At 34.5% G+C, this 22,226-nt stretch overlaps 4 protein-coding genes and 1 long non-coding RNA gene across 8 annotated transcripts in view; 3 read left to right on the plus strand and 2 right to left on the minus strand.

Moving 5' to 3' along the window:
• The window catches only part of LOC136414096 (homeobox protein aristaless-like), a 65,497-nt gene extending 63,438 nt beyond the window's left edge, over positions 1 to 2,059 (plus strand). For all 4 annotated transcript variants that reach the window (XM_066397913.1, XM_066397916.1, XM_066397914.1 and 1 more), the window contains one exon: positions 214 to 2,059. In XM_066397913.1, the coding sequence (XP_066254010.1) occupies positions 214 to 720 (507 nt within the window). In that variant the 3' untranslated portion in view covers positions 721 to 2,059. The remainder of the gene's footprint in view (positions 1 to 213) is intronic.
• LOC136414106 (reactive oxygen species modulator 1) overlaps positions 1 to 22,226 on the plus strand; it is a 62,633-nt gene that overhangs the window by 26,495 nt on the left and 13,912 nt on the right. The window lies entirely within an intron of this gene.
• Positions 11,787 to 14,841, minus strand: LOC136413938 (uncharacterized). The gene is made up of 3 exons (XM_066397709.1): positions 14,676 to 14,841; positions 14,409 to 14,619; positions 11,787 to 12,118 (listed from the first exon to the last, which is right to left on the minus strand). Exons 1-3 carry the CDS (start codon positions 14,704 to 14,706, stop codon positions 11,947 to 11,949), a joined length of 414 nt encoding a protein of 137 aa, XP_066253806.1. The 5' UTR covers positions 14,707 to 14,841; the 3' UTR covers positions 11,787 to 11,946.
• LOC136414044 (caveolin-2-like) lies at positions 16,296 to 16,946 on the plus strand. The gene is made up of 3 exons (XM_066397838.1): positions 16,296 to 16,453; positions 16,503 to 16,682; positions 16,740 to 16,946. The coding sequence occupies exons 1-3, from the start codon at positions 16,382 to 16,384 to the stop codon at positions 16,944 to 16,946; spliced, it is 459 nt and encodes a 152-aa protein (XP_066253935.1). The 5' UTR covers positions 16,296 to 16,381.
• LOC136414133 (uncharacterized) lies at positions 17,666 to 20,012 on the minus strand. Its single transcript, XR_010752525.1, has 4 exons — positions 19,918 to 20,012; positions 19,781 to 19,849; positions 17,858 to 17,947; positions 17,666 to 17,802 (listed from the first exon to the last, which is right to left on the minus strand). It is a non-coding gene; the product is annotated as an uncharacterized lncRNA (long non-coding RNA).

Here is a 22,226-nt window from a genome sequence, read left to right on the forward strand (position 1 = left end):
GCATGTGGTAATCAATATTAGGTGCAAGAAATTTTTCTTGGAAGCGTATCGCGTGTAGAAAACGACATACACCTTGTTCTGAAAGTTATTTATATCGATGGAAGTGTACGGATAAATTACCACGAAGAATTGTTAAGGGAAACTCCCCTTTTTAACGAACTAAATGCCTTCACGATTCTCAATCGAGCTAATTTCGTGTTTCTCTTGTTACAGGTGTGGTTTCAAAATCGACGAGCTAAGTGGCGCAAGCAGGAAAAAGTGGGTCCTCAAGCGCACCCCTACAACCCTTACCTCACATCTGCGTCATCAGCGGCGTCCCCTGCAGTAGTACCCGCATCCCTCCCGAACCCCTTCAACCTTCCCTTCGGCCTCAGGAAGCCCTTCGACTCTCTGACTTTCCGCTACCCCCATCACGTTCTTCCTGGCTACCTCCCCACGCCGCCATCTTACCACAGGGCCGGACCGCCATTACTTCCGCCATCGGTCGGACTTTACCCCTCTGCCAGCTCGTTCCAGACACTGCTGGCGAATATTTCAGCCGCCCAAAGACCAAAGCAGGAGTTTACGACCACTCCGCCCCTGTCGCCGGGAACTTCCAGTACAGTGCCGCCACCTGAAGTCGACAGGCGGAGCTCAAGCATTGCTTCTTTAAGGCTTAAGGCCAGGGAGCATGAAATGAGGTTGGAAATGATGAGGCAAAGTGGGGACTTAATTAGCTAGATTCTTTTAGGAGTGTTTTGTTCTGAATCTCAGTAGAGTTTTTCAAAGTGATTTGTTGGAGAGGTAAAGTCAAATAAAAATATCGAGGGGAAATGGAAAGGTGCTAGCCATTACTCCACAAAGTGGTCATTATTTTGGATCTCGCCCTCAAAGCAACAGTAATCAAGGTAATGGAATTTGGCATTCATCTTCATTTCCATTTGTGTAATTTTCTAGAGAAGTCGATTGGGCTTCCGACTTATCCAAAAAAATGATTCCATCAAGTAATATCATCTAATCGATATATTCTGCATGCTATATGATTCTGCTCTGGACTTACCGATTACCCGTAAGAAACTCTGGTTTAAATGGCCAGATCCAGGCATACAGAGCTTTTCAAAGTTTGTTACACCATCCTAAATTAAATCCTCTTCCGGCTGCCAGTTTGTTGTACATGAAAATATGGAAGACAGACTTTAAGGGCATCAAGCTCTTGACGAGGCTTTCGAACAGAAATGTTGCCATCATTTTTTCGAATTTTACTGTCCCATCGGAAACCAATGTATCCATGATTTTCCAAAAAAATAAACTCAACTTGATATTGTTCAGACTTAAACTGAATTTTTTTCATGAGTTTCTAATAACTTGAATTCACCTAATTTGCTACGTTTTCCCTAATTTAACATGGATTTGCCCAGGTTTTTTGTTGATTATTTTATTATTTTCCATTAACCCGAGTTACCTTCATTTGTTACTGACCGAATTTTCCAATAATTGTTCAGAAATAAATTTTCCTCCAAATTTAAATTAATTTAGCCACAATTATTCCTGGAGCCATGCATTTGCAAAATGGTTAGCACTTAAATAATCTCATGATCACACCATATCAAACACCTAGTATTAGTTTCCCTTCATTCCTGATGTTTATCGCTTTAGTGGAAAAAGATAAATTAGTTTATTTAAAGACATCCTGTATTATATTATATGTAACAATATCTGATCTTTAATAACATAAGTACTTTTGGACGCTTAATTAATTAAACGTTATTTTGAAAATTCACCGAAAGTGTACTTACAACCAATTCAATGCATTTAAGTTTCCTTGTAATGATTTTATTCTTAGTACTTAGATCGTATTTTTATTGCATTTTTTACTTTATACCTGTTTTATATGATGAAGAAGTATTATCAGCTGTTTGAAGCAATAAGTTGTATATAGATTTTATACATAGTTAATAAATAATAGGTTCTTAATCTACTGATGTCCTAGCTAAATAGCAATATTGCAATACTGTGAGAGTGAAATGAAGCCGTCCCGTTTGTAAAATAATTATTACTTCAATAAATAAGATTTATTTTCTGATGTGTTTTTATTTATTTTAGTGTAAAGAAAAAAGAAACTTCCCGTCTTTGCTTGTTTACTGGAGGATTTGTAATAGTGTCAAGTGTCGAGAAGCTCATGCAGATTTACAATTAGTGGTAATACCAAGAGGCTCTCATCCTATAAAGAACACCTTAGATCCTCATGTAAAGACCCTTTACGCCTCTAATATGACACAATTTTATTTTCATGCACGGTCATACTAGATCACTTGAATTGTGCAAGAATTGCTTCGTGAAATAATCACCAGCACAATAATATAGCCTCTCAAAAGACCAGATTTAAACGCAATTGAATATTTTTGGGATCTTATGAGCAGACGTCAAAGAGAACCTCCTCGACCCCCCGAACTTCAACATATGTTAATGATAATTTTGGAAGATGTTGACGAAGATGAAATTAAAAATTGAATATGGTTCGATGCTATGAGGCTGCTGTTCATACAAGAGGAGAGCACAAATTATTAGATTGCGCCCTAAAGGTGTGGAAGGTGTGATTTAATAATGTGAAACGCTAGCTCAATAGTTAAAGCTTCGAGATATCCCTGGTGTAATACTATTCAAAAATTGAACAAGATTTACTTCCTAAAATAGACATTTGCACGCCAACGGTTCTGTTTGTGTTGACAGTACCTACCGAAGTCCTATAGGTGAACGAAAATTTTATATTATTTTTGTAACAAAACAATAACGTACAAGCACATAATTCCGTGTTAAATGTTAATATTTACAAATTTAAAAAGATAAAAAATGTAAAAAAATTATTTTCCGGAGCGATCGTCGCACGACAATAATCTTCCTCTGGCAGATAAAGCTGAACGATCGTTGAGACACAATATTATTCATTTTTTTTTTAAATATGTCAGTGGTGTACGAGAGTATGGTTTAATATCAAACGTTCAAACTTGGAGAACTCCTCAAAATTAAGCGAAACTTTCTTGTAAAATATACGTTGTACGCCAATGGTTTCATTTCTGCTAAAAGGTCTGTATGTTCTCTGCAGGTGCAGAATATTATTCCATTATTTTTGTCTAACAAAACAGTGGCGTACGGGTACGCGACTCAAGGTGTCTAAAGTGAATATTTCGACAATAAAATAAACGCATCAGCCTAAATTGGCATCGCAAGTCAATGCGTTTCAAAGATTTTTCGTTTGAACTTAAAACACATCAGTAGCGTACTGAGCATTCGAAACATATACCCCTATTGAGCATATGATTTTTGGCATTTTTTGCCCAAATCTGTGTCTGCATTACCGATGGCGCCTTTTTCTTTACGACGAAGCGTCTGAACTCAATCTTTTGTACTTTCCAGGTAATGAACAGTTCTCTTCAGCCCAATCCGGTCAGCCGATAAAAATAATTTATTGTACTAACCCACAGTTGTTCCACTGGCTATTCTGTTGGGCCCGATCAACTACAACACAGGTCCAATGCGCTATTGATACTGCTGGACCTTTTCCAGCGGCGACTCACGCTTTCTGCTTTTTACGAGTCGTGTATTCGGTGATAACGTACGGAAAACTGAATTTTCTTAGTTTATCGTGCCAAATTTTCGCAGCTTCAGCTTAGGAACCATGCACGTCCCTTCCTCATCTGCTATTTGCGGACGATTATTTTTCATTAAAGACTGCAGTGTTCGAATAAACTTTCCCGGTCGATGCAGTACTTCTGTGAGAAACTTGCAAAAACTTCAATACTCATTCGGATAGCGTGTGTAGTATTGTGGTAGCGCAGCAGCACCCCCAAACCCCAAAACCTTGCTTCCGGCAGTACGCCATCTTATAGCTCCATTATAATTGATGCCTTACCTATTTCTGGAACCACTTATGTTTGTAATAGTACCACTTATAGAACATTTCGCGTTACGGCAAATGGAAATGACTTAAACGGATACTTAATATCACAACCAGAAGTCTAAATTACCATCCGATATCACTTCTACCGTCTCGCGCTTTTAATCCACTAATAACTAGTTAAAGTTGAAAGATTACGAGCCGGTTTTTCACGAAAATATATAATTTATGAACTCATATATACTTAACTAACAATTTTTGATTTAGGCGTGCCTACTTCCATAAAATAGCGATCCCAATTAAGGGATATTCTTATCGTATTATGATCGCTTACACGGATGGAACGGGTCCTGCCATTGCCTTTAATTACAACCATTTACGATTATAATTATGTTTATCTCAAATTAATATAATAACATGCTGAAAAACTTATTATAAGGTATAGGACATTTTGATGGTCCGGCCTAATTTAATATTATCAATATTTAATTGTGACCTAAGACTTCGTAAGGATAAAGTTTCAATTGGTTGAATGGCAAAAACGCTGCAGTTTGAAATTCCGGCAGTTTTCACAGAAAAAACGTTCTAAGTGTCGAATTCAATCATGAAGATGTGTAAATTCAACGAATTTATCAATGCTCATTGAGACGACCGACCGAGTTTTCTACATTGTAAACCTCCCCGTTTCTATTCGTATTAAACACACTTTTAGGGAAGGTGTTAATCTAATCAACCATAAAAGACTAGGCACTCAATTTTCTAGTATGTTACCTCTTGAAAATGCCGGCACCTTCTTCTTAGGGCTTAATGTCGCTCACTGGTGCACGTCCCCAACCCCCGGCGACTTTCTAAGGGATGCGGCTTCTTTTGGGATAATGCTTCGCAAGTTTTTGAAACGAATTGTTTCGGTTTATTTCAAGGAGGGTGCAAAAAACGATGACAACTCTGTATACAGGCAATTTTTGTTTAAAAAAAAATAATTGAATAATTTACGTAATGTGTGAGCAGTTTAAAAAATTAAGTTATTTCGTTTTTCGCAAAATCTACCAGGGCCGTATTCAGGAAAACAAGTTGCTGATGATCCTTTGCAAACCGAACTTCGTAGAATAAGACTAAGGCCGTCACATTAAAGCTCACAAAAAATTTACGAATGGTTTTAGGTTTTATTTAGGTCTCACCATATTAGCTCACCGTAGCTCAAGAATTTTTTTTCAATTTAAATTTTCGGTTTCGTATGTTCTAACACATTGATATAAAATCAAAGTAGCACATTTATTTTCTGTGTCACCAAATAAACATGCATCATTAGCATTATTTTCCTACTATGGAAAACAGCAACTTTTAGATAAACGCAGTTTAGTTCAATCGAAGACGGGCTTGTTTTTCTCTAGAACTATGCGGTTTTTGCATTGCTTTCGAACTTCTTCTTGTGGCTCCAATGATTATATACTCAGACTGCGAACAAATTGGGAACATCCGTCACTTCTATTATTCCGACGAACAACTATTTAAGAAAATGCTGGCAGAAGTGCACTTGGGATCTCATAAACGTTCTCATAAACATTAAAATTGCCATGTAAAAACTAAATATTTCCCAACAAAGTATCAAAATGTCGGAGACATTCACTTCATTCCATATCAGCAAATAGAGTGTTCAATACTCTGGCAATTTATAGAGAGATTCAGAGTCGTAAAGTTGGACATTACTACGCAATTAACCGCAAAACTAATAAATGTGTCTGTAAAAAATAACGGAGCGGAAGAAGTTATTTAAAGCCATTATAAACAACATAAATATGTATGAAATCCGACTACAATCCAATTTTAAATGGCATTATTCAAATAAATTCAATATCCTAACGAATTAAAAAAGTTAATCGAAGTTCCACTTATGGCACATTTAAAAAACTGACGGTCGCTGGACCGAGCCCAGACTGCCCTGTAATCAGGCTGTCAGTGGACTCCACCCAGTCCGACCCTGATGAAATTAAATTACATGCAAATTGCAATTAAACTACACGTCATATCCAACACCTTCCTTCTCTTCGGGCTCAAAATGAAAAAGAACAGACATATGCTGGCGATTCGTGGGGAAAAAATTAGAGCAAACCATCGTAGAATGCATCTCGCTACCGTCTGAGTTTTTGATTACCTGACCCGCCACTTAACGGCCATAGATCGTAATTAGATTATTAATATGATGGCTCTAAGCAGTATTATTACCATGCGGGACATGTACAGAACATCAGAGAAGAAGGATATTAAGGTAATTTCGTAATGGCCTTATCATTTTTAAATTGGATAAATCGCCTTAATGGTGCGTTTTACATAATTTGCTTAAAAATAATTTATATTCAACTCAGTTTATTAAATTCGTGTTTGTAATTTCGATGTTAAGTTTAACCTTTTATCATTACCAGATAAAGAAGGTAATAAACAAAATAAAGGCGATCCTGGAGGATTTTAAGTGATTTGCCACACCTTGGCTAAACGCTGCGCTAAGTGGGATCATTGCACTTCGTGCTGGGCAATAATAGATCAATAACGAGTGAGGCAATAAATGGCACATTGCACACACTCAATAAGCAAATGTTGCACAACTACACGGAACATCCGAATTGAGTGCAGAGCAGTGGCGGATGCACGGGCAGGACGATGATGTGCCTTTAACCCGTTTACCTGCAGATCGACAATTAACCGTAAGATACACTATCCCTAATTACTAGTGCACTTATTTTACTAGAGCCACTAGAATAACCAAATGGGAGAAACAACGGTAAAATAGATGGGCCCGGGAAGCCTGAAAAAGCCCAGCAATTTTCCATTGATTTACTAATATTTATTATTTTTCTTATTCCGGGCCCTTACGTGAAAGGTACATTTTCGGTACAGTTAACTAACTGGAAAACATTGTTCTTCAGTGTTGTATGTTGAACATTATTTTTTTAATTTTATTTTTTTTTACAATCTGAAATTATGGAGTTTCTGCTTGCTTCCTCTCTTTCCTCTTCCCTTCTATATATGTATAGTAAACGCCAAAAAAAAAGTTTCGCACGTCATCTATGACGAAATAACATGGCCACATTGGTTATGTTTATCTCGGAAACAATACACAACATGTATATCAAACTTATTTAGTTATCATTATCATACGAAGGTAAAACGTATTAATTATTAAAAATACAATGAACTTAGTCATATAGGTACATAAGATAATAAAATATAAACATAATTATAATAAAATATGATCAGAACTTTTGATGTGACGTTATTCGGCAAAAATTCGATAATTCTAATGAGGTAAACATAATCACTGGAAAAATTTTAAACTGACAGGGTTGCCGCTAATCGCAAACCCATGTTTGTTTATTGTCTGATTATTTGTGAAGTTATCTTATAATACCGGCGATTTTGTCGATTTTTGCTCTCAAGTCTTTCCGAGTTTTATTTACTTACACAATAATAAAATTCTTTAATTAAAAACATTTTTTTTATCAAATCTTACGATTGACTGTCCTGAAACAAATTATATCGCATCAAAGATTTGTTCTGAAGTCTGGCAATAGCGTAGGACAGCGCGACATAAAACTTTGATGACGTTCGAGGCTTTTTGTTTGGCGTTTACTATAGTGTTATTAAGGGAGATAGAAAAAAACTTGAACCTCTCATGCCAGTTTTTTAACATCACAGTGTCCAATTTTACCAGTTTCCGACTCCAGGGTAAGTAGCATTCTGCAAATTCTACTAATTATTTGACGAATCTGGTGAAGTCAACCTAAATGAGCATTCCCGTGCCAATATTTCAAAAAACTGCAAAATTCGAAAAAATAATTGAAACTTTGACTCCCTGAGATACATTTAGCCAAATTGTATGTGCATTAAGGTTGGCCCATTAGGTAGGGACCACCCTGTACATAACGAAAACAAAAATGTCTCACTGATTCATGTCAGCTCGTTTCAAGATAAAAGCTTCATGTTCACATCCACGAACGCTTTGTTCCTGAGATACAAAATGTTGGAGTTTCGAGAATGTTCTTGTTTTTAAATAGCCATATAATCTATTAGATGTTTTGATCAAATTTACAATATCGGTAATTTGTTAGGGTCAACATTAGTATAGATGTGGCGAATAATCCAGAGGAATCAGAAAATCCAGAACTTAAAAAAAACCTGAATGATTCCTTAGAGTTGCTAATATCCGGTATGTTTGCTTGATAAACGTGCACTTTTCTGGACGTAGGGCCAACTAATCTAAATATTTCTAAAAGTTCTAGAAGTCCTAGGATTTTTTTAAATAGAATTTTCATGTTTTAATAAATATACTTGAATTAATTCAATATCACGATGCTGGCATTACTTCTATCGTTGTCGACCATTTTTAGCATATTTCCATTATGCAAAGGAATTGATAATTCAGTCATTTCTGCCTTGGCTCGATGGGCAAAAAGTTGCGGAGGTAGTGAATGATTTAGAACGCCCTTACTGCGCTTCATTCATATAAAAATGCCTGCAAAATGTATCTCTTCGTGCTGTTATGTAATAAAAAGCAGTGACTTGTTTGTCCAAATATGTGGTTGTACTCACACCTTTATTATTGATACTAAACGTCGAAAAAGAGAATATAATTATCGTTAGCATTCATAAGGCGCTGCTTGAATCCGAATTGTAAAAGTTTAATGCGATCGTATAAAATTGGGAATTATTGTAAACTTTGAATACAATAGATCGGTGCTGGCATCCAACTGCGATGCCTCAGATTTTAATTTTGTTTATTCTTTTATTGACCATGTGGACCGACAGATATTACCACCGATTTTTACTTTGTAGAGGTTATTTCAAAAAAGACGTAAATAATTTAATGTCCCGTCACTTTAATTTACAATGAAAAAATCGTTCTCAGTAATATGGATTTTCTAAAAGATCAAAAAAATGGTAGATTTCTATTTCGCTTGCTGTCAAAATCGGTCGGGTATCTGCCCAACCTCTGAACAATTATCTAATTAAAATTAATACCCGTTTAAAAAGAAAACTCATCAGAAGATGCCCGCGAACCAAATTAATCATGAATAAATGGGGCTGCCTTGATGATCTTTTTAATTTAATAATTAATGAAAAATATATGAGGGCCTAGTTAGCAGGTGCTCAAAAAAGGATGTTCCTGCGTGGTATCATTTTCTAAACGAAACAGATTTGATTCTTTTGCTAATTTATTGAGTTAACATTTAAATTGATGGTTTTTCGCAAAGATATTTCAGTCGTAAATTCAATACACTTATTTTAATAATTTAAGCAATTAAAAATGTTTCTTGTTTGGGTATATACATACGAAAAATAAAGCCGCTTCTTTGGCCTAAATGCTATCCAGACCTAAATCCGTGAGATTTTGTATATCATCTAAAATAAGCGATTTATTACAATGTGCGGAACAATGTGAATAATGTGAAAATATTGAGCAATCAGTATAATTAACAACTATACAGGGTGCTCCGAAAGTAAACCAATATACTTTAAACGAGTGTTCCTTCCCGCGCGTAATTTTGACAATTCGCTAATATTTAATAAACAGTTTGGTTTATTTCCAGTTCAGTTACTGTAATAAACTAAACGTTACTGATACCACTTGATTTTTCAAGTGGCTACTTGAATTGAGTTTTTATTCTAGACACGAAATTCGATTCGGACTTGATTAAATTCAAAGCCAAGTCAACATACTTGAAAATGAAACCAAACCCTGAATCCTTTTCATGGCACTGTGAATATCACTCATTTGAAAAGAAACGACTATTTTTGAAAAAAAAAGTTTGGGGGAGTTCGATCTAGAGATTCACAATAAAAGATCAAAATATTAGGAATACGGCTGGGGATAATCATGTTAATGAGATTGTTAAAGCATTTAAAACTTCTGGTGGGTACGTTACACGACTCACCAGAATTTCATAACTCCATAATGTTAACTGTAATTAATGCTGATGTATTCCATCTATCAACAAATACTTATTCTTTCTTCCCTTTTGACGAATAAATTGTGCGAGTTCAGCACTGAATAAAAAAATTGAATAGACGGTAATTCCAGCTTTCCAAAGCTCAACCGAAAGGATTCTAACAATATTGTAAATTATTATAAATTATCTCAACAAAATAGATCGGTAATTTTCTTTCGGGCTACTATTAATAATGACTGGGATAATTTACTAATTAGCCATATTTGTAAACCATCGACCCACCACCGAGAAACCATTAAAATCATTTGTTGATTGTAATGATTGTTTAATTTATCATCCAACTTCAATTATTCTTCTCTTTCAGCATTCAAACATATTTTTACACCACAATTATACCCTTATACATTACGTTTTCTAAATGGAAATTATTGATAGTGTCACGTTTTTATACAAAATTACAATGTCTTTAGGCCAGGGAGTGAGACAATTTATTGCCGACCGACCATTGCCAATTAATAATTTTAATTAGCTCTACTCGGATCGTAAAACATGTATTATTGGTCGCCCCTTAATTGCCTTAACGAATAAGCCCGACTTTGTTACAATAAAAATGTAACAAAGTTGAACTCAATGCGCCATAACTCATCCAAAACCAATAAATGTGTCTTCCAGTGTAAACAATCCGTGAACGCGTGATTTACTAACAATTCTTTAACGAAAGTGATTTATTGGTATGGGGTAAAGTGTATCAAAGAGATATGGAAGATGCCGCTTATTAAGTAATTTGCCTAAAGGTAATATCAACTCCTTGATGTAGTGCGAAGCACTGTTGTAATATCGTAAATGCCCGAGGAGGTATGGATTTGCAATTAATTAAACGATATTTTTTCGCAATTATTACTGAGTTAGGAGATGTTTCAAATCAAACATGTATTAGCAAAGTAGAGATGGGTGCTTACATTTCTTGAGAACTGGATGAGGACGTTTTTCATCCTCGATCGAAAATGTCTAAAGGAAGTTTTAGGGAATTCAAACTCCGTTGAAATTCTCAAAGTTTCAGGATTTTCTAATAATTGTCTAAACCTCCAGGAAATATTCAACTATTATCTAGAATTGAATTATTCGAAAACATTTCTGAATATTTTAGGAATTTTCTACGTGCATCTAAAAAATTATGCTACGTTTCAACATTCCCCAAAATTTTAAACACATTTCTTTAGATTTCAGGAACTCGCGGAATTTCATACAGATTAGGTAAGACAACGACATTTGCAGTTAATTTGCGCAAATAATTGAAGCAACTAAAGTAAAAAAATATTTTACTAGTTTAGTCAGTAATCTTTTACGAACTAGGCGGCAAAAGTAGCAAAAATTAATTGCGTAATGAGAAATTTAAAACACATTCTTTGGAAATATCTTACAATTTCTGCTATTTGAATCCCGACTTATTAAAATAAATCTTTCAATTGCTCTTAAATTATTATCAATTTTTCGTCCAAGATGCTGTCACCATTTTATCAAGATTTCTTGCTTTCTATACTTAACAACAATATAGATATAGAGCTGCATTCTTAAATTTATCTAAATACTTGTTTTAGTTCCTGTTTTTAACTTTGTTTCAATTTTAATTCTATTAGAAATATTTGTTTAGCACTTCAAATTAAGTTGGCCATTGTCTATCAATTCAAAATCATAGGTAAATTCCCATGAAGTCATCAATTTGCTCAGATAGAGTTACAATATAAAGAGATATATAATCATTTCATATGATGTAATGTTGTTTACTTAAAGTTTTGAACTATGTTATTATAGTTACACAAAATGTAAATTAGACGGGAAGGAATTTAAGCAACCTGAACCCAAGTTACCTATTACCATTTTGGGACGCAGGAATCCTTCCTGAGTTCATAAATTTTAATTTATTTTATTTTATTAAGTTCAAAAGAATTTATCTTATCAAAATTAAAAAACTGTTTTATTATTCGTGCTATGAAAAAATACAAAAAATTGTATAAAAAGTTGTTACATTATTTGTAATAAATCCTTGTTAGTTATCATTAATATGAACATTTATTGCAGCCTCATGTAAATGTACGTATTCACACAAAGTTATTTCCAAAAAGAAGATCTTCACCAAGGTATTTCAGACTCGGGAATAACAAGTTTTCCAGGATTCTTAGACCTGTATTCTATGCAATTTGCTTTTCGGGGCCACGTGCACTGATTTTTCCGTCTATTATACAGCAATCCAGGCTGACAGCTTGAAATCACTTCTATACCAGGAGCACATTGGACAAATTTACTGAAAGAAAATAACAGATATATCGATATTAAGAGATTAAGGAAAAATATATTTAATAAAATGTACTTTTGGAATGATTTTAATAATAAGTAATAGTAAGTGGCTCTTAACTACATACGTCCATGTGTGAAGTTTTTGTAAACGTCTTTAAACTCTTGTAAAGTTAAAGCTAAAGACGCCATTGTCAGATGTGTTCAATGACTATGAAGTATGTTTTTCGCCATGTTTCTAATAAAGGTTAATAATTAAACCCGCATATAAATCATCACTTACCTAACAATCTAAGGCGGATTATATTTTTGTATTTTTGCATTCATTTATTTTTAATTTAGATAAGTTTATTTAATTTAACACATTTATTGTACAAAAAAATCACACCTTATCGTTGACTATTCGTAAAAAGTTTACGAAAAAGCACATTCGACTTTTAAAATGTGCACCAAGTTGCTGTCGTTTGCAACGCCAACTTTTTTTTAACTGATTGCCCCACCTGCAACTGTAAGTGCTAAACAGAAACGGATTTCTTCAATCACGACTGCTTAATTTAGCTGCACACGCCTAGATGGCGCGATAAGAAAACTTTTCGCGAGAAAAATTTGTGTAACAATCTTAATATTATATCGATGGCGCCACTAAAAAAGAAACCTTCTCAAAAAAGAAGACTTACTTAGTTTAATAACGTATAGATGGCGCTGCAACAAATTGTAAATATGTTTCGTCGAAACTTCTGATCTACTAGATAGATGACATCGTGTCAAAACGTTATTTAAAAAAAATTTTTTATGAACGTAATGAGATCGGTGTCAAAAATTTAATTCCGCATCGCTATGACTGTATAACTGACAAGGGTGGTTGGTGCAACTCACCCTGATACCATTCCGTGATAAAGGGTAAATATTTTTCGTGGCGAAGAGAACAGTTTTGACAATTTTTTTAATTCGTTTTTTTTAATATATTTTGAAAAATAAAAAGTAATTTTTATCAATATTTAATTCAATTAAAAATAAAATTTAAAAACGGTTTACGGAATACTGCTTTTCTTCATTTGTCGAATAGTAAACGCAGCAAGACTCCCAATGCTAACAGAAAATGCGCATCCACTATAAGAGGTACTTCTCTGCAGTAGTACCCGCGGTGCAACAATAGGCACAAATAGAAAATGGGCCACGCCCCATCCCTAAACTAATGCTGAATTAATGTTGAGAACACAAGTTGAGTACATCTTCGAAAATGTGTTGATAAATGAAATATTGAAGAATTTGGAAAAATGACGTTGAAGCGCACAAAGTGTAAACACAACTTCGCAAATTTGGTCTTTATTAAACCAGTAGCGCATATGACAATTTTGTGCTAAAAAATTAAGTAAAAATCGGAGGTCTCCGATTTCAATGAGATTTGGTTCCGCAGTACCCGCATGATACAGCATTAGTATGTTGAAGTCAAAACTCAAACATGAGTATATTGATTCTTCGCAATTTTTTTTCCTTTAAGTGCCACAAAATGATTTTTCCACCACATTTTGGTTCGCCCAAAGACAATTTTCGATTTATTACGGCCACTAAGATTCTCGTTTAAAAGTAACGAATTTGAACCATCCTGCAGGTGAAACAGTAGGTTGCTTCCAATTTCATCTTCATACATTAAGCAGCATAGCATTTTCACTAATTCACGGTCCATGTACGATTAATTAATTGAAATTGGAAGTTTCCATTGAAAGTTGGAAATCTAAAAATGTAATGATAAAAAACGCCGGTAACAATCTGATTTTTACCCGTTTTAGATATTAGAGCATCTGTTTGAATTGAAAGTGCTGTTTGTATTTTAAAACGTCGAAAAATGATTAAAAAGTAAATAGCAACCAGAATACGGGGTTTTTTGAAACAATTAAGGAGGATAATGCAAATAATGCAGATCTAAATGGGTCTAGATAAAGTTCAAGTAATTCGATTCAAGAGTCAGATAACCTTATAATATGCAACTTTTTTTCGGCACAAACGTATTAAATTTTGTTTTATTCATTATTAAGTCTAATTTAAAATTAAAAAATTATGTTTTAAATTAAACTTAATTTAAAATTGTCTCATGGAAAGCGGCCGAAACATGTAATTCATTTATGTAATTTCGATGATGATTCGTACTTACAAAATTACAACTGACAATATAAATTCCTCTTTTGCAATTTCTGAACTACACTTGGAAATGGCTTAGTGGGGCCACTGATCACTCGACTCAACATACGTCATCAAATCCAATTAATCTTCGCAAGATTAAGGAAATTTTAAGATCCTACCTGCAGTCCGTTTTCAATCCGACGTTCCCAACTATCTGGTTTCCATGTCTGTCGATGCAAAGGCTTCTCTTTGCTTCGACTCCAATTTCAATCCGCGGCAAAGTCCCATCTGGAAGCTCTAGCTGTGCATCATCCTGAAATCCAGCTTCTTGTCTTTCCAGACCATTCTGACCCACTACGAACCCATAGGATTCCAGGCAAATCACGCTGACTGGAAACCCACATTAACGAATTCAATTTGAATTTAAATTTTGTTTTGAAACTTACGAGTCGTGAAAAGCAACAGAGCGACTTTCATTGTCAAAGAACTTTTAGGAAGGTTCTGTTGTTTGTTTGATATAAGAACTGGCTTAATGAACGTATACGTCTTGGCATAGATGATAAGATTAAGTCAACGTGTTGCTTATCTCGAGAGGTTAAGCTACTCGATGAACAAACCCCTTTAGCTAATTAATTAGGCTGCCACTTGGGACTTAATCGGCTTAACTAAAGGTGACGTACGTTTGAGGACATGCAGATTGCAGGAAATGATTATAAGCAATTAGCTGTAATTAAGTCATAATAATATCCTTGTTTATTTGCTGAGTACTGGTAGCCAGATTACTGGCCGAATCTTAAAAATGATGTCAATGTCTTGATGTTTAGGTCCCATTGTTCTATTTATCGTAGTGGAATTTTGGCGTTTTTGCGACCCAACGTAATCATAAATCGTGCTATTTGCGACTTAGAACCGTCGTCATATTTTATAAATAACATTAGTTTTTCCAATCAAACTGATAAATTTATAAAAGTCGGAATTTCAGGATTCTGAAGTGATTGGATCTCAAAATAAATGCAGGCTATCTTAACACTTGAGTGAGGAGCGAACACGAATGGGTCATCGACGCATTCGGATCAACCACTGCCCCAACGGCGCAGTTTGGTTGTATTTTTTACATAATTTTTTCCTAATTTAACCAACTTCTCTTTCCATTTAAAAAGTACTCCGTGCTAGATATGATTATTCTGAAGGCACTGCTTAACCTTCCAAAAGCTTCCAACTGTGCTCACAAGTAAGCTCTCATTGTTGTCTAGTGGAAGATGTGCATTGAGGCAAAATACCTATGTGAAGCCATGGCATCTCAATTTTGCAATATTCACTTTACGGGATATTAATCTTTCCACGCACAAAAACCAATCAAAGCAAAATAATTGAAATTCTGTTTGTTTGTAATTAGGTCAAAAAGTACGTTATGAAGGTGTTTATTTTCGGTAATTCCTGTCTGAATAAAGCTTTTTAAAAATGTGAACGGAAAAGATTGGATTGAGACAATGCACTTATTATACTTATTATTAATGCCACCAATGACCGAATCCCTACTTTCACATAAGTCACATTGAAAGGAAAAATATCGAAGAATGGGAGAGCGAGAGAAGATAAAATAATCCATTAAATCACACGCCACAGCGGATTCCTTTTGAATGCCTAGCAGGATTAATTCGAAATAATTTTCCATCGTAAACTGCTAATCTCGAATTTATGTTGTTTGTCTGTTACAATAAGTCAATAAAAATTATTGCTAAAGTATGAATTGATGTTTCCTAAACATTTACAAGAACGCGAGAGCCAAAGGCTTAACAAATTGCATGGAACGTCCAGCAAGGAGCAAACAAATGCATCCCAGAGAATGGTCCACGTACAGGATGTCCCAAGAGTTTCTAGAGTTCGGAGAATTTTTAAAAGGTGATGTAGCGTGCGAGCCTGAGAACACCTCTACAAAATCTAATAAAGCTTTATACAGTGGACTTACTAATTTGCTGATATTTTATGTAAATATCCAGGGCGCTAGCGCAGGCAAATTGAGACTTGTTGATATTCTATTTTGTTCTTGCGTGCGTGTCGACTTAATGAGGTCCACTACGAAAGGGGTTAATATTCTGGCCAACAGTAAGTGGAGCGCCGCTAAAGGGGCAAGAAAAGAAAGTCGGAAAAAATGTCGAAATCGGAAAGTGAGATCGTGGATTTGGAGGACCGGGATCCCGAGAAGATTAACAAGCATTTAGAGGTCAGTAAAATGCATATTTTCTCATGGGAGTTTTGAGGGACAATTTCAGGTCCCGTGGGAAAATTTGATAGGCGAACCTCAATCAATTCGAAGCCCCGAGTGCGCTTGGAGCTTAAGCAAACTGTGCTTCAGATTTTCCAGAATCGGAGTCTACACGTGCTTATCGGTTCTTTGCGCTCCGATTGCAGCTTTTTTAATCGGATCATGTTATGCCATTTTTTACTTTCTGGTAAGCAATATGTTAATCATCCGGAATAAAGATTAATCGATATAATATACGTTTTAGTATATTTGGTGTGCGATGCCAAGTTTATGGTTTTGTAAAATTTCGTGTGGAGTGACGAGACTCTTTGTTCGAGCTTTGACCCAAGGGTTTCTTGCCCCTCTTATGGGAGCTTTCGGGCACATTTTGGCCCATATTAAAGTGAGAACAGGACCTATCGAAGAACAGGGCGATGTTAATGAAAAGGAAGATAAAATATCAATTGTGTAATTTCACTTTGGAATTTAGAGTATTCGTTTGGATGTGAAATATTTTTTTCTTTGTTGTGAACAAGAATAGAAAAGAGCACAGCCGTAAGCTACCAACTAACCGTACATGTGATTGGAAACGAGCATACTTAATATTTGATCATTTTTGGCAATCAGCTAATTTCATCATTTCAGCATGTGCCATTCATTGTCATGACTGATGTACAGAGTGTCCAAAATCGAAGCATTAGTGAAAAAGAAATCATATAAGTTGAATTGTTTTGAGGTCCTTATAAACACTTAGTCTCTGTCTACGACGTCGCTCATCACCCTGTATAACTGTATAAGGACAATATATATTATTTCTAAGGAGGGTGTATCAAATTTAATTTTTCTACTCATATATGCGCTGCAAGGTATTTCTCTAAAGCCCCAGAGCTGAAACAAACGACTTGCGGATAAAAAGGAAAAATACGTATTTGTTTTTCATTAGCAGAATTTAGGATTAAAATGTTTTCTTTTTGGTCTGAGACATCCCGTATAACATGATTATTAATAAATAAAAAAGGATACAAATAAACCTGCATTACCATTTTCCTTTGCGTATTCCTACCTTTGAATATCTCTAGTTCTTTATCCTTATATGATTTTTATTATTGCTTTAATGTGCACAATAAAGCCAAAAAATAGAAATACAACAAAGAAACACGTGTATAAACTAATTATATTACTTTCTTGATTGGGTGATGTGTATCGATTGGATAATTTACTTGGCCAATCTTTGTAATACTTGACTATGCCTCATTGGCATTGGGTCCTGAAGTTGCACGGTCATGCTGGATAAACAGAACTACGTACGTTATTATCAATTCGATCATCTAAAACATTAGACATTACTAATGTGAACATGATCAGAGATGACGTTACACTTACAGATGCGAACATGCTTAAATTTATGTTGAAATATCCATGAGCTGAAAATATTACTTTCTGGTGCATGAATTGAAGCAAATTGGCAACAATCTGAAACAAACGTTAATTTTGAAAAATATTTTTAATTTGTGCCCTAATGTCGAGCCGCATGCAAAATTCGACGAATCCCGAACTCCTTGATTCGTCTTATTTCACCGATTTCAGGAGGTGTCCTCGAATTTATGCCACGAACAAGGAATTACCTATAACGATCCCACCACACTGGTTGGCCTCCAACCGATGCCGACAATTCTCAAATAATTGCTATTTCACGTAATATCTATATTGGCTTCTTTGATGCTTGATCTTCTTGTATGATTGAAGAAAATTAAACTTCCTTTCTAATTTAAATGAGAATACAGAATGATTTGTAAATTTTAATTTAAGTTGCTTATTAAAGCACCAATGATGGAGCAAGGATAGTAGCGAAATCGGTCCTAGTACAGTATTAAACCACCAAAATCAATATGTCAAGTAATTGGACCATCCTATGACGTGTTGTGATTCTTATCTCTCCTGCTTTAAATTCTTTAGACCTTGAATTCTCCTATACACATGGGAGGCATAGTTTCGCTGAAAATGTTCTAACCTGAACTAATCTGAACTAGGTTTATATGCGCCAATAGACATTGACTTCGTTAGATCAGGCAAAGAAACTAGATTAATATACAGGCTGTCCCAACATTTAGGTGTCAAACATTAGCTATGATTTCTATATAGAAAAATAATCGTAGTTCGCTATATAGGTCACATCGCAAAAATATTTCGTAACAGAAATAGAGTGCGTTAAAGTTTTCGTAAAAAATTACAAATTTATTAATTTCTCATAACCGTTTGATACATTTTATTGAAATTTTGTAGATGTTACTCATATCAAACAACTAATTTTTTAAAGTAAAATGGAATATTTAATTTCAACAGTAGTGTAGGCATGGGCACTACCTTTAATATATTTAAAGAAAAAAACGTACGACGCTGGTTTTTCTAGAAATAAAAATCACATTTGTAGTTTGCATTTATTTTTGAATAAAAAAAAAATTTAATCTTTTTTTAGGAAATGTACGATTTTAAAGAAAAAAATTAAAATCGCGTTAATGCATCAGCGGTGATTGTTTTATTATCTTAAAACTAATGTTGAAGCAATTTTCATTTTTTTAAATAAAATAAACCAAAAAATTAATAATTAACAAATAATTAAACTTTATTGAACTTTATAATGTTTTTTCTTCCAACGCTAAATTTTATTCATTTCGTCGACGTCAAAAATTTATCGAACTAGATAGATTACACTTCGACCAGCAGCTATAAAATTCAATAATGTTTAACAACTTGTTAACTATTAATTTTTTAATTTTATAATTTTTTTGTACTTAAAAAATTTAATAAACGGCATGTTTCCCCCAATAAAACTAGATCTTTTTTATTCAAAAATGAATGCAGACTGATATGATTTTTATTTTGAGAAAAACCAGTAACGTACAATTTTTTCTTTAAATATGTTCAAGGTAGCACCCGTTCGCATGCTACTATTGAAACCAAATATTGTATTTTATTTAAAAAAATTAGTTGTTTGATATGAGTAACGTCAACAAAAATGAAATATATTAAGCGATTTATGAGAAATTAATAAATTTGTAGTTGTTCTATGAAAATTTGAACGCACTGCATTTTTGTTGCCAAACATTTTTAGGATAAAACTTATATAGCAACCTACAATTATTTTCCTGTGTAGAAACCGTGGTTAAAATTTGACTCCTAAAAGTTGGGACACCCTGTATGCACGGGAAAATTATTATATAGGGTAGTCATTGTTAAATGTGTAACTTTTTTAATAAAAAACGCAGTTTCAGTAATTGGGCAAGTTAGGCAGAATTTTGTACTTACACAATCGTCCCAAGTCCTGTCTTTCATCCTAATTCTCAGCTCATGCAAAGTCTTTGGAGTACCGTTAGCCTATATTTGAAAAATTCAAAGTATTTCTCATTCCTGACACGTAGTTGGGGACTTTGTGAAATACTTACTTCATAACATAAAATTTCACAGGCCCTCGTTATTACAAGGCAGTCGGCCAACTCATGAACTAGGGCAACAAATAAAAATGTCAACGTGATAATTGTGTATTTTGATATAGGGTCAAACTCTGGAAAATAATTTTCAAAACGTGTACGTAGTCAAGGAACTTAAAGTTACCTGAAGCCACTTCACTCGCCCATCGAAAATCGTGGTTCAAGAAATAACCGAAAAACATCATTGTTCCTAAAGACATAGCAAAAGAGTAGAAAAAATAAAAAGACGCAATACCGTTCAGGATTCTTGTTAGGTGACACAGCCTGAAATGAAACTTGCAAAGTTGGTCTAACTTCCAAGGAGAGTCTTGACGAATATCACTGGTGACTGAATGAGTTTAAACTATTATTAAGTCGTTTCAGGTATCTACAACACAACAGACCTGGAAAGATACTTTCCCATAGGCCAGCCATTCCATCTGAGTTAAACTCGCTTATAACATCGTTGATTTTCTTAAACCTCAAATGAACATGGCCAATTACCGCCAGGAAAGTGACTTTATAAATACTTTTTAAAGAATGGTAGGTGATCACAGATAGGAATACCGACCATGGGTTACGAAAAGCTGCTTCGTGCAAGGCCAGCTTTAGTAATGTTAGTATTATTTCTATTATGCTCAAATTTATCAAGTGTTTTCGCATTGGTTTAAAGTTGAAGATCACGCCTGGAATAGAAAAAAAATCAATGATGAGCGAGATATTTTCCCTATTTGGAGCCATTCTTTATGTTCGTTCATTGAGGGAATTTCAGCAAAAATGTATCATATACATATAGAAAAGAAATTGAACTGGATATAATAAATTGACGGGATTCTCTTTTAGCAGGCAAATGATTGCAGATGCAGAAGACATATCCAGTTTGTATAAATTATATTTTCAAATTAAGGACGTATGATCAACACAAGGAAAACCTTTCAGTCTTCAAAATTTTATCAAAAAAACGTAATCTCACCAAATCTTTCCATATCGACATCAAAGGCAGCCAGGCGATTCAACCATTTAGCCATCCTGAACCTTACAAAGTATCCATACACGATTTGTAACATAACGTTTCCGCAGCTTAATGCATGGATGGCATACTTTACTAAGGTATAGAAGGATCCATCCAATATAAAATTTGCCTCTTGAAAGCCCATCAAGAACAAAACTAAATAAATCGTGAGGTATATTATGCAGTAAAGGAGAGACCTTATCATGTTGGTCTCTAGTTGGTGCCCTCGGATTGTGAAGTATAACAAACCTAAAACAATACCTTTGTTTCACACCCTTAATTAATTCGAATTTATTGAATAATAAACACAAATTGTAAAAATTCATAGTTTCGGACCAGTTGAGATTCTGGTGGCCTCTAGGGTCCCCCGAATGGGTTATTGATAGCCCGACTTCATCTTTTGTCTCCTGCATCCGCTGAAACCGACGAAAGCAGGACCTTGATATACCTCAGTGCTATCGGATAATACGAGTCAGTTAAATTAAGTGAGGAAATTATGGATTGCTGGCTGCCTCGCCAATGCATTTTGAGCATTTTTCATCTTTGATCATAATGCCGCGCGTGAATGAGCTTTCTGTGACGAATATACGTTTGGTACTCCTACTACTCAGCGTACTCATTGATGATCTGATCGGAATTGTTCGTGATCGCATCAACTATTGTTTTTCACAAATGATAATTTGATGATACTTAAATATTCATAAAGATACTAAATGTTAAAGGCTACAATAGACAACTGCAGGAAGATTTAAATAGACTAATAAAATGTTTTTGATAGAGGAAGAAAGAAAATTAAACATAAATCAGAATTTAAAAATTATATTAATCGAAATTATATCAGCTATAGCGATTTTGATAAATTAAAGAGAGAATTGCTGGTATTCAATTAAAATTATTGGTCCCCCTTTTTTAAGTCAAATTGTGTCGCTCTCTAAGCGGTCGCGCTAGCGCCATTTCCTTCGTTACTCTACCATGAGTTAGTGTCTCTTTTGCCAAAAAAACAGCACACAATTGTGTGTAAAACACTTCGTCCACTTTTTCTAGTTCGTAGAAATAATAATTTAATCGAAGCACACACACAATATAAATTATTTAGAAACCGAGTTTACATTAACTCCATTAACAGGTCACAAAAGATATTGCACCGAATAATTTCCACATGTATAAGTCATAATTATTGATTATTGCGTTTTTGTTAGAAATATTACACATAAAGCCAGCTTCCTAGTTCGCTTACATATTAGTGACCCAGTTTTTATATATTGCAACTATA

This window comes from Euwallacea similis, chromosome 16 (assembly GCF_039881205.1).
Source record: "Euwallacea similis isolate ESF13 chromosome 16, ESF131.1, whole genome shotgun sequence".
In the NCBI taxonomy this organism is placed as follows: domain Eukaryota; kingdom Metazoa; phylum Arthropoda; class Insecta; order Coleoptera; family Curculionidae; genus Euwallacea; species Euwallacea similis.

Coding starts and splice junctions, on each gene's coding strand:
- LOC136413938 (XM_066397709.1), bottom strand. CDS start 14,706: ATGAAAGTCGCTCTGTTGCTTTTCACGACTC. Junction 14,620..14,675: donor TCTGTTGCTTTTCACGACTC/GTAAGTTTCAAA, acceptor GTGGGTTTCCAG/TCAGCGTGATTTGCCTGGAA. Junction 12,119..14,408: donor GGATTGAAAACGGACTGCAG/GTAGGATCTTAA, acceptor ATTTTCTTTCAG/TAAATTTGTCCAATGTGCTC.
- LOC136414044 (XM_066397838.1), top strand. CDS start 16,382: ATGTCGAAATCGGAAAGTGAGATCGTGGATTTGGAGGACCGGGATCCC. Junction 16,454..16,502: donor AGATTAACAAGCATTTAGAG/GTCAGTAAAATG, acceptor GGACAATTTCAG/GTCCCGTGGGAAAATTTGAT. Junction 16,683..16,739: donor ATGCCATTTTTTACTTTCTG/GTAAGCAATATG, acceptor TATACGTTTTAG/TATATTTGGTGTGCGATGCC.